General features: G+C 43.0%; 1 protein-coding gene across 1 annotated transcript in view; it reads left to right on the top strand.

Annotated features, from left to right (window-relative positions):
• The first annotated feature begins 3,211 nt into the window (after positions 1 to 3,211).
• Positions 3,212 to 14,300, top strand: part of robo1 (roundabout, axon guidance receptor, homolog 1 (Drosophila)) — a 232,843-nt gene continuing 221,754 nt past the window's right edge. Inside the window, 2 exon segments of the mRNA XM_084674770.1 lie at positions 3,212 to 3,330; positions 5,069 to 5,147. Of these exon segments, the coding sequence (XP_084530896.1) occupies positions 5,137 to 5,147 (11 nt within the window). The 5' untranslated portion in view covers positions 3,212 to 3,330; positions 5,069 to 5,136.

Genomic DNA, 14,300 nt, shown 5'->3' with positions numbered 1-14,300 from the left:
CATACATTAGTTTGACTGACAGAGAGATTTCAGCGCCTCGCACCTTGCTTGTTTGGTTAACAAACCTCCCTGAGCCCTGCTCAGCCCCACCCAGCTCATCTCCCTGTTTGCGTGTGTGTGTGTGTGTGTGTGTGTGTGTGTGTCTGATTCTGATCTCACAGCCCCCTGACTCCCAGAGGGGATGATGGATAAACTGCAGAAGGGGAGGGGGTTCCTGACTGGGGTACTGGTTGAGGGGGGAGTAGTGTGTGAAGAAGACACAGCATTAACCGTGGGTTGTGAAAGATCAGAAATAAATCAACACTTCTGTCTGAAACAACAGAAGGTTTGCATTTAGTTTTCAAACCTGTCTTTCTGAATCCCTCCTCCGTCTTATGCTTGGAATTTAGATGATGATTGAACATTGGAGCTTCCAGATAGCAACAGCAATCTGCTGCAGAGGAGCACTGGTTTGTTTGCCACTCGGAAATGACATCACTGCATGTGGCACACAGTATAAGAGGCTCTGGCATTATAATAGAAAAACACATTTGATTCACCATCACACTATTTCTGTGCTTGTGATTTTTTGAGCAGAAAAAAATGAAAAAAATTCACCACACAATGATTGCCAAAAACAGGAAGGGAAGATTATCAATCAATTTCAAGATAGCCAGCTAAAAGCAATTCACTTTATGGCTGTGAGCAAATTCAACAGAATTGACTTCTTTGGGTTCAGCATTGACTGCGTGGGCTCTGTCCATGGTGCTGAAGTAGAGATTGTGGCCTCTGCTGCTTTCCTTGTTTAGACCCTCTACTCTCACATGTACAAGCACGCTCTTTTTTTGTACAGTTTATAAATAATTCATTAAATGAGATGTTGGTATCCTCATGTCTGCCTGATTGTATCCCTGGTACGGCATATACATTATATGTCCCATCAATAATGCTCTCATGCTACTTAAACATTGATCCACTCCTTGGAGATTTAATTAGTTTCTGAATCGCCTCAGAACAACATGAATATCTGTAAGCCTGGAATGACGACTGGAATGATCTATACTACAGCCATCCAGAGATCAATTATGAATGTTGTAATTTGCTATTGATGCAATTGATTAAATTGTCGGGGGCCAATTATACTTGAGTTGGTCGTCAGTAGTTTTATTTTACAGTTCAGTGGCCATGGGACGCATGCTAGGACTCAGGAATAACAATGTCAATTCCAGACTTGTCTCTCATTGATGTGATTCTTCTGCTAAAGCTGGAGCGTTGAAATGGAGGAAACTGAAACATTAGTTATAAAGTATAGGTGTCAAAGTGGTGAACAAAGATATAAATGAAAAATAAATCTGTTCTGCAGACTGTCACCTTAGCATAAAATAGACACAGTTGGTATTGTGTGTGTGTGTGTGTGTGTGTAGGTGGGTGTGTGTGTGTGCTGTCCTTTTCAAATGGAGTATGTACAGAGCAGCTTACTGCACTTGCATACAAATGCACAATAACGCTCAATGTGTATAGTTGGGTGTTAACAATACATATGGAGATATAGAATACAACGTGAAGTATATATGGATGTATATGTGCAGTAATGACCTCTGTATAAGAGTGCTTTAGTTGTCTGGTTCCAGCCTGCCATAAACACAGCATCATTTCAATCTTGGTAATTGCAGTGAGTTTTTCCTGCTATCATTATTGACGGTTCAATTCAGAGTTATATTGCCTTTAGATATGGTGGAATTGCTATAATTTTAGTCCCTGGACTCTGGCCAAGCTTTGCTTTATCCTCTGCTGAGAGGGACTCTTTATACAGTAGATTGGCACTTGGTGCTGGAGTGTTTCACAGGCTGGTTTCCACACAAAGCTCCCAACAGAGTCTTTGATGTCTGCCACAGTGGATCAAACATGTTGCAGAGCGCCAGTCCACCAGGTGCACTGCTCTTTCATCTAACTGAAGAATCTGGCCCAGTCTCTCCAGTGGGGCTCTCTCCACTCTTAAAAAGGACAAGGCCTCCTTCTCAATCCTAGTTAATCTTTTATCCTACATATCTCTGGACCCTGTGCTTATCAGATGTGGGGATGTTATGTACAAACAGTAACAAACCCCCCAAAATGCCATGATTATACTTCCTAAGGCCGATATATGCTTCTGCGTTTTTCAAAAAACAGAAACATGGGAACGCCCTCATCTCCGTGGAACGCCCTCTACGAGCTCTCCGTCAGCCCTCGGAGAGCCTCGGAGAGCTTGACGTGCACCTCCTGAATTTCTAACTATCCGTCGTAATTTCCAAGAGCTACGGAGACCCCCTTGGCTGTGATTGGTCAGTTTTAATTACCGCTTGTGGCGGGGCGGGGTTGCCGGGATAAACAGACGGACAGAATCCTTTGACGCCATTGCTGTAGGCCCTATGTTTTTACAATTCATATTTCAGCTTAACAGTACATGTAAATCAGCATCTGAATTAAAATGTGACGAGAAATGGGCAGTGTAGTTGCTGAAAATGTGCATATTTTATTGATGAAAGGTTAATTTGTAAATTTGCTCCGACTTCTCGGTAACCTCGGTAAATAAACACTCAACGATGTCTTAAAAACGTTGCGCCACCTACTCTTCTGGCGGTGAATGGTTTTCAGCACCCACAGCCTACGGAGAACCATAAACGCAATCTATCTGTCCGTATCCGTGCATATCCGTGCGCCCGCCCATCCATAAACGGACACGCAGAATGATATTTCGGCCAAATACCATTGTCTGGGTGAATACTCAATTCTGATTGGCTGCAGGGGTGTCCATGATCGGGTGATAACGGACACCTACTGCGTCATTGCAGCAAAACTGTCTTTTCACCGTTCTAAATTATTCCGCTGGCTACACAGGAGCCTGTACAAAATATCTGAAATATAGCCTAACCATAACAACAGTGACAGAGTCAAAGCCTCCATTTACAATTTTAGACTTTAACAAGCTAACTTGTATTTACAACAATGAGTGACTTCAATAGGCTATTTATTTTAACCTATTTGAAAAAAAAATATTTTCTGAATGTACTGTGTAAGTGTCACGTAACGGCTCATCTCACATCCCATTCGCTATTATAGGGAATGGGATGTGAGATGAGCCGTTAAGTGACACTGGGGTTGCCAACTTCCTCAACCCCAAATGCGGGACACTTTCTCCCCCCCCCCATGCTAATGTATGCAAATTCTGTGCCTGATGTGATGCTAGATGCTAGGGACTTCCATGGTTAATGCGCGCGCGCGAATTTCTTTGGCTGACTTCAGCGAGTTTTTGGAGCTTGAAACAAACAAACATAGCCGTTTGTCCAATTGGTAAAACGTCGTCTAGTGAAGGTAATTACGTTTACGTTTCTTAGTCTGGTTTTCCATCTTTATATTGTCTCAAATTAGCTTTCCATCTGTCAGTGTCACTGTTGTGTGTAAGCGGCACTAATTAAGGGCTACATACGTTTATTTTGAATTTTCCACCGGAGCTTTAGCTACTGTAGCTGGCTAACGTTGCGTTCTCTCCTCCTGTGTCTCCTCCTGTGACAGTAGCAGCAATTCCACACATCACATGGCCGATTATTATCTTCTTAAAAATCTAGATTTTATTTGGGGACAATGACATGGCTCAATAGTTGGCTAGTCTTGTTGTTAAACATACTGTCAAATAATAATCACTGTTTTGAGAATATGTAAACTTTGATGCGGTCATCTCAAATCCATTTGCTATTCAACTCGCTCCACAGGCTGCGGCCATACAGTACTGTAGCCTAGTAGTACTAGCTAGTATATGGCCGATATTGTTCGTGAAAATCTTGATATTGATTTTGGGACAGTGACATGGCTGGTTAGCTAGCAAATCTTATTGTCAAACATACTGTAAAAATTATATTTACTGTTTGGCTACCGTACACAATGTTAATGCCTCTGAATCTTGCTAGCATAACGTTAGCTTTCGGGCTAATAGCTCAGCCAAGAGAAAGCCGGTGTTGGTGCTTTGAGCTGAGCGGACTAAAAAATATCAAAGTTGGTTAAGGTTAAAAAACATTAGATTTCGTTTGCAAAACGCCTGAAAACATGAATTAAGGTTTGTAAAAAAAAAAAAACGATGGCAAGTGACCATGGTATAAGCGGGATAATGCCCCTCGAGGTGTCCAATATCACCTGATATCACCTCCGCTGCGAGTCGGACGGTTCACGCCACCGCATCGTCGATTATCAGGTGATTTACATTTATGCATTTAGCAGACGCTTTTATCCAAAGCGACTTCCAAGAGAGAGCTTTACAAAAGAGACATAGGTCACTGATCATAACAATGAGGTAGTCCCAAACATCCAAAACATGAAGCATACATTGTGAAAAACTAAACAAGTGCCAAAGGGAAGACCCATAAGAGCATGCAGTTATAGGCCTACAAGTTACAAATTAAAACAACATGAACCCCAAAAACGGTACCTGTAGAAGAACAATGACAAATAAAATATTTCACAGCGAGTACCAGAGTTCAAGAGTTGAACCCCCCCTCCCCGGACGCAATCCGGACACATGAAGTACCCCCTCAACCAGCACGTACACCCCCCCCCCCCCCCCACCAAAAACGCTCTCATGACGCGCGATATGCACATATCTCTAACATAAATGACCATTTCACAGTCTCTCGCTCGCTCGAAAAAAAAATTCCCGATATCCGGGAGATTGTATAGAATTTTTCGGGCGTCAGGGAGCCGCTATTGAAATGCGGGAGACTCCCGGACCTTCCGGGAGACTTGAGATGTCTGGTTATAACTAACCCACAAGAACAACAAGTAAGAGTCATTGTGATCCTGGAGGAAACTAACATCAGGTCCAATCAAGCAAGCATTCCTAAGTGCCGTTGTAGGTGATATTGGAAACCTCGTCGGGCATTATCCCTTACTTATTTATACCCTTATCTAGGATAATAGCATTGTAAAATAATAAGTCGGTGTGAAAAGGATTTGGCTTAATCCTCTGGCCTACGTGGAAATATGAAGAAAGAACACAGCTACTGGTACCTCATTAATTTTTGAATATCTGTTTCCTTGTCTGTGGTTGTGTGTTCTTCAGTCAACATCCAAGTGGAAATACCGGTCTGGATTGGGAGGATGCTGGTGTGCTAAGCTTTCTGATGTAATATGGTGAGGAGGTAATATGGTGATTTTTGATTTCATTGGATTTCTGGAATTGCAAGACTTAACTCAACCTGTCACTCGTCATTTGGTATTTAAACACTAAACCCCCTAGAAGTAGCCCTATGTGCTTACACTGAGAATTTCAACGTTATTGATTTCAAATGGGATGATAAAAAGCAACATGATTTCATGGACTCTTGGGTAAAGATGAATGAATCTCCATTCACTGCTTCCTGTTACTGGTATGTACATGTGTTTGCCTGGCTCTGCTCTCTGTACTCCCACACACGCTGGATGGATCCCCCACGCATGCCTAGACTGTGCTCACAGAGGCTTTGATCTCATTGTATGCAGATGACATTCTCATGCGTAATCAGACCATTGATGTTTTTTGCTCCTCTTCCCGGCATATTGATCAGGAAGCTAACTGTGTCCTCTCTGTCTTTGCATCACCTAAGCCAGCTTCTCCTTCAAGGTGTCAGAAGTGAATAACAATCAGTCCAGATAGTCAAAAATTAGAAACAGGAGGCAATTACCACTTGCATTTAGAATTCAAGTGACTCTCCTTGGCGATACTTTGAAGGTTGTCAACAACTCGTGTCTGCCATGGTAAACCATTGATATAGTGAGAGTTTGATCTGTGTTTTTTTTTTGTGCAGAAATTTAGAGCATTGACCCATAGATTATGTTTCATGTTTACAGAGTTTGTATTTTGATTATCCAATAGGACTGCTGGATACCAGTCACAACGAAGGAGGCATCTGCAGCTTCAGTACTGAAGTCATTCTATTCGCTTTTGGTTGTTAAGGTGACATATGGTTTCATTTAAGGGATAGTTCATGAATTATCATAGTGTTCACTTTCTGTTTGCCAAGTTTGCCGAGTGGTATAGTGCATTATTAATGTGATAATGTGATTAAGGTGAAAGTATCTGATAAAACAACAATTTTTATCATTATAGGTCTAGATACTTTACAACAAGTTTGGCTATTGTCAGAATGATTTATACCCGTGAGACATCAAACCAGAAAAAACTCATGTCATGAAACCAATGACTGACTGCCAGTCAGTCATTGGTTTCAGCAGACAGGTTCAGCTTTAGAGACTCTGTAGACTCCAACCCCTGGCCAGACCCCTCCACACCAGCCTATGAGACCTCTGCTAGAGTTCATTCAGTCACAGGGAGTGATGGAGTGAGACACACTTGCACTTTGTCCCTGTCAGCTTCAGATGGAGTCATTGACTGTGAGGGAGGAATGGGAAAAGGGGTGTCAGTATTTAGATGACAGCTCTTACTACAGGAGCAGCAGCCATTATGTTATGATAGCCCGTTTGTTGAATGTTTAACAGACCATTTTGTTCTACATCAGTTAGGGCCTTGACTAAAGGCTGCCTGTTAACTGAGAACCATCCATTATGCATTGTTCAGTACTGTTTAACTGAAGTCTCTGAATTGGCATGGCAAGACTTATTTATTGCTGACCTTATATATAGCTTTTTTATTATCTGCATTCTACTGAAATATTAATGGAAAAGTATTGGGAGGACTAGTAGTGCTCCACCATGTACTGATACATACAGATACAGCAGGAGACTAAATGAACTATGGAATCCAATCTGAGGCCCATGTATCCACGGTAACAGATCCCTGAATGGACGGCCCCCAGCGCAGGGTCATGGAGAGGGATAGCCACACAGATCCATGAAAAGGGCATGTCAGACAAAGTCAGACTGCTACACTGTCTTCCGCAGAGGCCTTCTCTCTCCTGTCTCTCTTCTGCAGTCTCTCAGTGCTGGTCTGACCTTTGGAAGATACATGGTCTTGACATCAAATATTTGTTTATGGACTTTGAGGGAAAGAAGGGAATGTTTCATTGATTCCTGTAAGAGTAGGAGGCAGTTGTAGTGTATCTTGCAAGTGGTAGTCAGTGAGCAGACATTCACTAGTGCATTTTAAACTATCCTATTGCAAAATGTACAGCCAATCAAGAGCCAGTCTGACAAAGGTGTCCCAATATTGGAAGAATTGTACAGACAAGGAAGTGCGGTAGTTTACTGTGTCTTGATTTGGCCACTCCTACAGTAGCTGCAGTAGTCCCAGTTGCCAGAGTTCAAGTGCCGTGCAGGAATGTTTGGTTAAATAGCTAGTGGGCTGGCAAATAATATCATCATTAATTTGGTTCAGCAGGATTTATTGAAACTTTGGTACATGATTGTTCACTGCCACAATTACAGTAATACACTAATAGAGAATTTCTCTGTTTCTTTTGGGAGAAGTTTCTGATCGATAGCAAACAGCAGAAACAAGAGGCTCTGCTCGTTATCCTCTGTTTTATGATGCTGTTGTTGCCCATGTAGTCTGCCAGACCATATCTAAACAGGGAGAGTTGAAACTGTAAAGAAGCTGATGCTTGAAGCATTGTATTGCTTAGCAGCTCCTTCAGACTTGGTGTGTCAGAAGCTCTGTTTTTGACTCGGGTTATTCTTAAGAATAAAGCTGGCCTGACCTGACTTTTATAACAACAGCTTAGTCAGTCCATTATGACATGTCTTCTTTCACAAACCTTGCACAAAACACTGACCTCCCCTCTCTTTTCAGTGTCTGAAATAAGGTTGGTGGCATTGAGGTGATATTAACCTCTGGTTCCAGGTCTAAGGAGTGTGATTTGAAATGCAAGAGGCTACCGGGAATACTGAGCACTGCTTGTGGAAAAATGATGACCTACCGCCAGTTTGAATCCTTCACTGACAATTAGCGGGATATTCCTGGGTCCTTATTCCTTGGAGCCAGCGAAAGGCCTGTAATCATCCATATCAATTATTGGGCCTGTGACATGGCTATTTACATTTTCAGAGTGGCTCCAGTGCTCTGACTAATGCTGCAACCATCTGGAGCTGGTCCCTCAGCTCCCAGCAAGAGAAACAGGCCTTCAGACCTGCTGGCATCTGGAAATCCACACTCCGGGCCAGACAGGTGGAGACGGAAGGAAATAAGAACCCTGCGAGTTTTAGATTTTAATCAGTCATAAAGGAGAGAAAAAAATATGTTTCTCACTAAAAGTAATGGCTGCAATGTCTGTGAAGTATGCTGTATTAAAGTGTTGTATTAGCTCACTGCATCCTATTTCCTTCCCAGTAGTTCTCTTTTCACTCTGACAAGGTTAACCTTTCACACTCCATAAGGTACATTTGGCTCTGATTTTGATGTGGCCAGCCAGTCTATCGGCCAGCAGGGTCATTCTCAATGATGGAGAGCTTAATCCAGGAGAGCTTCACTGAGCGGTTCCCAAGCTAGGAAAGGTCACCTCAATCCAATGTTATTGGAAAGGGGTTCAAAGCTTTAAGAAATATCACTTCACTCATTTGCACTTCTTCCCCGTTGATTTCTATAGGACAGAAGTATTATATTCCTCCCTCCTGGGCTCATTGACCTGTGATAGAGTCATGGTCTTTGGGAAATTATGAAGGTTTAGCCAAACAATGTGATCGAACCTGTCAGTCAAATTGGAGATGAGCAGAGAAGGATTCCCACTCAGAACATAAACCCTTTCTGTGTTTTTTTTTGGTTTATGGGTGTTCCAGAAAAGTGTTCAGATTCAGATTCAACTTTATTTCGCCATGTATACAGATTCTTGGAATTTGATTTGGTATTCTCCATGCACTCCTACACGGGATCTCCGCGACCGCTACACAAGCATTATGCAATTATGTTTCGAATTTTGAAAACAAGCCATTGCTGTTTTTTTATAGATGTATGACGCCAGTTTGCACTACCTACTCACTTCAACCAGATCATAATGCATCTGGTAGATTTGTGACCTCCCTAACCAATTAGGTGGTAGGGTTGAGCAGAGGTGCCCTTCCAACCCTCCCACCCGAACATCATGGTGGACTTAAATATTCCCTCAGTCTGTTTCTGACAGCATCGGCAGAGCAGAGAGATGGGCTGTTATCCTTACTTGATCGTCACCTTTGAAAAGTCGGCACAGAGCTAGACCTACTTGTGTCGCATACCCTCTGGTGCTCTTACAACCCTCTGTCAAGTGTAGAGGTTGAAATATTTATTATCTTCTGAATGTGAAAAAAAGATGGATAGATGAGCTGTCCTTTTATTTCGGCAAGGATAGTCCAACTTGATACGAAAATGTCATGCCAATCACGCAGGGTATGTTGAAAGCAAACAAAAAATCATCTGAATCTTTTTGAAAGGGAAAGTTACCACTAAGTAACTTTCTGCTGCTTGTGGGAGATTTAAACAGCATTGACCGGTGGGTATAGTAAGCAGTGACTGGATCTGGCAGTTATATATCTGCCTTCTCCACTTCAGAGTGTAAATTTGATCACAGATGATATCCATCAACTTTGGCGTGAGTAGCGCTTACTTTGGCTTCCCTCCAGAGAGCGAATGAGACGGCATCTGTCAAAAAAAAGCCTGTTTTAAAGAGCTGTCAGTCACTACTGCTGGGTACACTGGACTTGGCAAAGATCCCCCATCAGCCTCACTGGGGAACGTTTGTCTGCAGCTCCCAGACAGTTCAAGGTTAATTGATGTACATCATAAAATATTGACACCAAAATGATCACTTACAGCCACTGTGACACAGTGAGCAGCACCTCCGTGATCTGCATGTCAACTGCGGCCCTGGTAAATATGCATTCGCTTGATATGGCAGCGTGGATATGGAAATAGCCCAAGCCCCCTGAAGTTAGTCATTTGCACATTTTCGGAAGTAGGTTAATGAATCCTGGTTAATGGAAAAAGTTTCCTCTCCCCCTGAAGAGCCCACAGTAATGATTTGATTTATGAATGGCTGGAGGAGGAGAGCAGTCTATCATTCTCTTTACCTCTGAGGGCTTTGTTGGACAGGCTCCTTCTAGTGCTCTCAACCCCCAGCCCATCCCTAGAGAAACACTGGCACCACATGTATGTCAAAGGCACATTTGCTTTCGTACGCTGTCAATATCCCAAACAGACAGATGAGATTAAAAAAACGAAACAAATGATTAACTTGAAACTCTTTTCTAAATTCTGAATGAACATACAGCCCTTAGCTGGGCCTTTGTCAGCTCAATATGGCCATGTTGTTACTTCAGGCTGTAAACAGAAGGGTGTTATGTCTCATTTGACTTATGAGTAATAGCCAGGGGACATTATCACCATCGCCTCACATTGAGAGGCTTTGTCAGTTATGTTTGTTTGCTCAGTGTAATCTTCTTCTTGCTGTAATCCAGAGCCTTTGGAGATGACTATACCATTGCTTTAATTATCAGGCTGCCCCCTGTGCCTGGGTTGTGGAACTGCTAGCAGAATGAAAGACGTGTAGATCAACATTTTAAGTACAGCAAGATTTTCCTTTTTTTCTTTGTATCAGTATAAACACAGTTGATTATCCTGTTTGAAAACCTTTGACAGTCCCTAACATCAACTCTGGTCTCTGACGTCAACCACGTGAAGGTGGTTTATATATTGATGCTTTAATTAGGTAAAGTGACCATGCTGCATGTGCCTAGAGCCATAACTACGCTGTAGAGTTATAAGGTTGTGTAGTAGTTCATGAGAGAGCAGCTCTCTGTGATCGCATCTATGTGGCTGGTGTCAGTGAATGACTACACGCGGAGGATCACTTACTGGAATTAGAAAAAGCTGTGGTGAGCAGAAAGCTCCTTCCGGTACAAATGAAATGGGTAGTTTTAAGTGGGTTTTAACCGATAACCGGTTGCCAATCAAATTAATGAAATAATTGCTCTGGCTTAATTACAATGAGGCACTGCTAGTTTTGTGCGCAGTATGTTGCTTTGCCCTCATCCCATGACATTTGTGTGAAATCCAAGCCACTGATTAAACCTCTAATGAATGCATACCGTCCTGTGGGAGTCCTGACAGCACTGCTAACTGTCTGATTCCTAAAAGGGTTGACTTCAAAACACTAACACTGTACATTGGTTCATGACATGGGAGTACTAAATACTGTTTCTCCATTTGAAACCACTTGGTTATTGTTTAACTCTACAATATGCAAACTATTGTACATAATGTCACAGCCATCAATTCTCATCTTCTCTTCGCCCATCTTAGTAACTGTTGGTAGTTGTGCATGCCCTTTTCCCTAGAAACTTCATTTTCCAGTCAGACAGTGAACTGATAGAATCAGCAGGATATTAAGGACTCTTGCTCTGTGGGTTGGACTATGTCCGCCGGTATCTGTTGGGTGCATGACTGTCAGGAGAAGGAAAATAGACAGTAAATTAGATGAAGGATGGTGATCCTAATGATGCAGCTGCTCTTGTACTGCACAATTATTAGCATGTACAGCTCCACTATTACGACGGAGATGCATATCTCAATGTACTTCAATTTAATCAGTTTTAAAGTCGGAAAGAGATGTATCTCAGGATGTTGTACAGTTTAATGACATTTAAAAGTTGCCAGCAACTGAGAATCATTGACAGAGATGGAAAGAGATGGAGAGAGACACTGAGAACCCCCCTCTGCCTCAGCAAATACACCAGCTCAGAAACATCACAGTCTTCTGTTGAGTTTCAATAACAGTAGATTGGGAAACAAAGTCACTCCATACATCACTGTATCTTTCACAAACCCAGAGGAGAGTCCAGGAGGAGGACACACAACCTATGCCAATAATTTATCCTCCGGCTAACTTAAGATGACTTTCAATTCAGGGCAAATCAAACGCTTCTTCCAATCTGCTTCTCATGGTGAGTGTTTGTCAAGGTAACCAATACAAACCGCGTCACATCATGTTGTCTGCAACACTTTCAATGTATTCAGGCTCATGCTTACCTGGCCCAGAGGCCCACCCTGTGGTTTTGTAGTCTCTCTGACTCAGGGACCAGGCACTGCCTGAGGAGACTCTGAGTAGATGTTTGCCCTCTGCCTCGTAACCTTCATGGATCTGCAACGAGTTCTGTGTCACAGCGTGATGTGAAAGGATATTAGGATCTCTCCCACTCACCCTGACCCCATACCTCTTTCTCTCCGTCTGTCCCCTTCTCTCTATCAGACACAACAACAAAGACAGGTTGCCTGAGGCGTTTTTTGGCTCATCTGGTGCCAGGCTGGAGGGAGAGAGAGAGAGGGAGAGAGAGAGAGAGAGAGGGAGAGAGAGAGAATGTTGTAGAGGGGATGTTTTTGTTGGTTGGGAGGATCTTTTTATACCTGTTTCCCTTCCCTCTTGTCTTCATGAGTCAGGACCTGACATCACACTTTACGACTCACTCCGGGATTCGTACTGGAGAAAGGATAGAGAGGCAGAAAATGCTATGATGTGAAAAGAAAAATTCCATCTGAGAATATTTGACTCTCCCAGATTATTGATCCCCTGGCATTATTAATTTCTACAATGTGTTATACAAAATGGTGAGAACACATTGACGTTCCATCTAGGTCCTGTCTGTTCGCCTTGAAAAACCTGTGCATATACAGTAGTTTTGGGGAATAAGGAAGGTTTATTCATAACAACCTGAGAGACTTTTTCCTACTACTGCTTTGTAAGATAGGTTGAACACAAATCTATTGATGGATACACAGTTTAATATAGCAACTGTAAAACAGAAATCTATAGTCTGGCCATCTGTCTCACACGTATATTGTGCTGCATTGGCTCAAGGGACAGCTAGCCTCTTTATAGAGAATTGTAGAAACAGCTGAATATTCATTATTAAGTTAACACAGCAAAGTCAAAACTAACAGGGAAGAAGCTATTAACAAACAAAAAGATGGTTGCTTTACTACATTAAGACAGAGTGAGAGTGAATGACATTACCACAGAGAAGACTGTGTAATCTCTTTAGTCGCCCGATTCTCAGTCACATAAAGGATGGACAATGTTTCCTAATCACTGCGAGTCCATGTCATCTTTTGTGCTCATTTGCTCTCTGGTTGTCTTAATCTCCCATGTAGAAGCATCTCACAGCGTAGACTCTAGCCGGGTGATTAGACAGGGAGGAGGAAGTTGAAGACACAAAGGCCCCTGAGTTATTTATGGATCAGACAGATTGGGGGAGAGAGGGCTTGTGACTTGTCTCCCTTTTTCCCCACAGCTTAGATATGGATGATCTGGATTACACACACCCTCAGACAAACTCAAGGATTGTTCCAACTGAACGTCTAGCCTTCTGGATAGAAATCCACCCCACCAGAATTAGAATTAGAAGTTTCTAAAAAGACACAGTGGAAAATAAGTTACCATGAAAGCTTGCAGTAAGACGGATCTGTATTTGCTCCTGGAAGTGAAGTTATTGCATATTTATAAAGCAAATAATTGAAGTGAGTGTGTGTGTGTGTCTGCCCTCCACACTGCGCTTTCATTATGCTGCATTCCACCTCGCTGGCTATCGTCCAAGAGGTTTGAGGCACTGATCAGCCCTCTGCGAGAGAGAGGGGAGGAGTGGGGGGGGGGGGACGGACCAGGTGGGTTTGTTAGGCATTATTACCATCAAGCCATTGTAAAAGGCTTCTCTGGATCATATCAAAGGCCTTGCTGGGCAGAGTAGCTGGTCCTATTTCATTAGCATAGGTTGTGGCTGTGTTGGAGGTGGAGGAGGATGACATTCATCAGAGGACTGTGCCATCTCTAATGGACTTGGCCTGCACCAACCCAACCACCCCTTTTCCCCTTCCCCCTTTTTGCCCCCCCACCACAGTATGAGGCCTCTGAGAGCAGGGCTTGGGGGTGTTATGCCCGATTTCCTCTCTCCTCCCTCTGTTACTCTGCCACTCATCCTCCCATTACCCATGATGCACCGGGACTGCAGAGTGCGGCAGCAAGACAAGGATGTGCCACATGACGCCGCATGAATATGCATGGAGGTTAACTGATGCACTGCTCTCTAATTACGATGAGGGGGGGACAGGGGCTCGGGCACAGTGGCTCACAGGAATTGTGTCTTGACAGAACATTGCATTTCTTCCCACAGTGAGTTCTCTTCTTTAATTACTTTGGGCCCTCTCACAACAAGAGAAGGCTCCCGTGCTCCTCCCGGAGCTTCTCCATCTCCATCCTCAGTCTGATGCTCTGGGTTTTTGTCGCTCTCCCATGTTCTGCTCATCAGTAGTAGCTATGTTTTACAGCGACATAAGGATTACTATTCCACATGTGCTCTGCTTGTTTATGCTTGCTGTTTCCTATTCAGTATGTAGGCTAACC

This window comes from Hypomesus nipponensis, chromosome 15, assembly GCF_054491055.1.
Source record: "Hypomesus nipponensis isolate SF chromosome 15, ASM5449105v1, whole genome shotgun sequence".
NCBI classification, from domain to species: Eukaryota; Metazoa; Chordata; class Actinopteri; order Osmeriformes; family Osmeridae; genus Hypomesus; species Hypomesus nipponensis.
The sequence above is the reverse complement of the archived record's forward strand: the minus strand, read 5'-3'. Positions and strand labels throughout refer to the sequence as shown.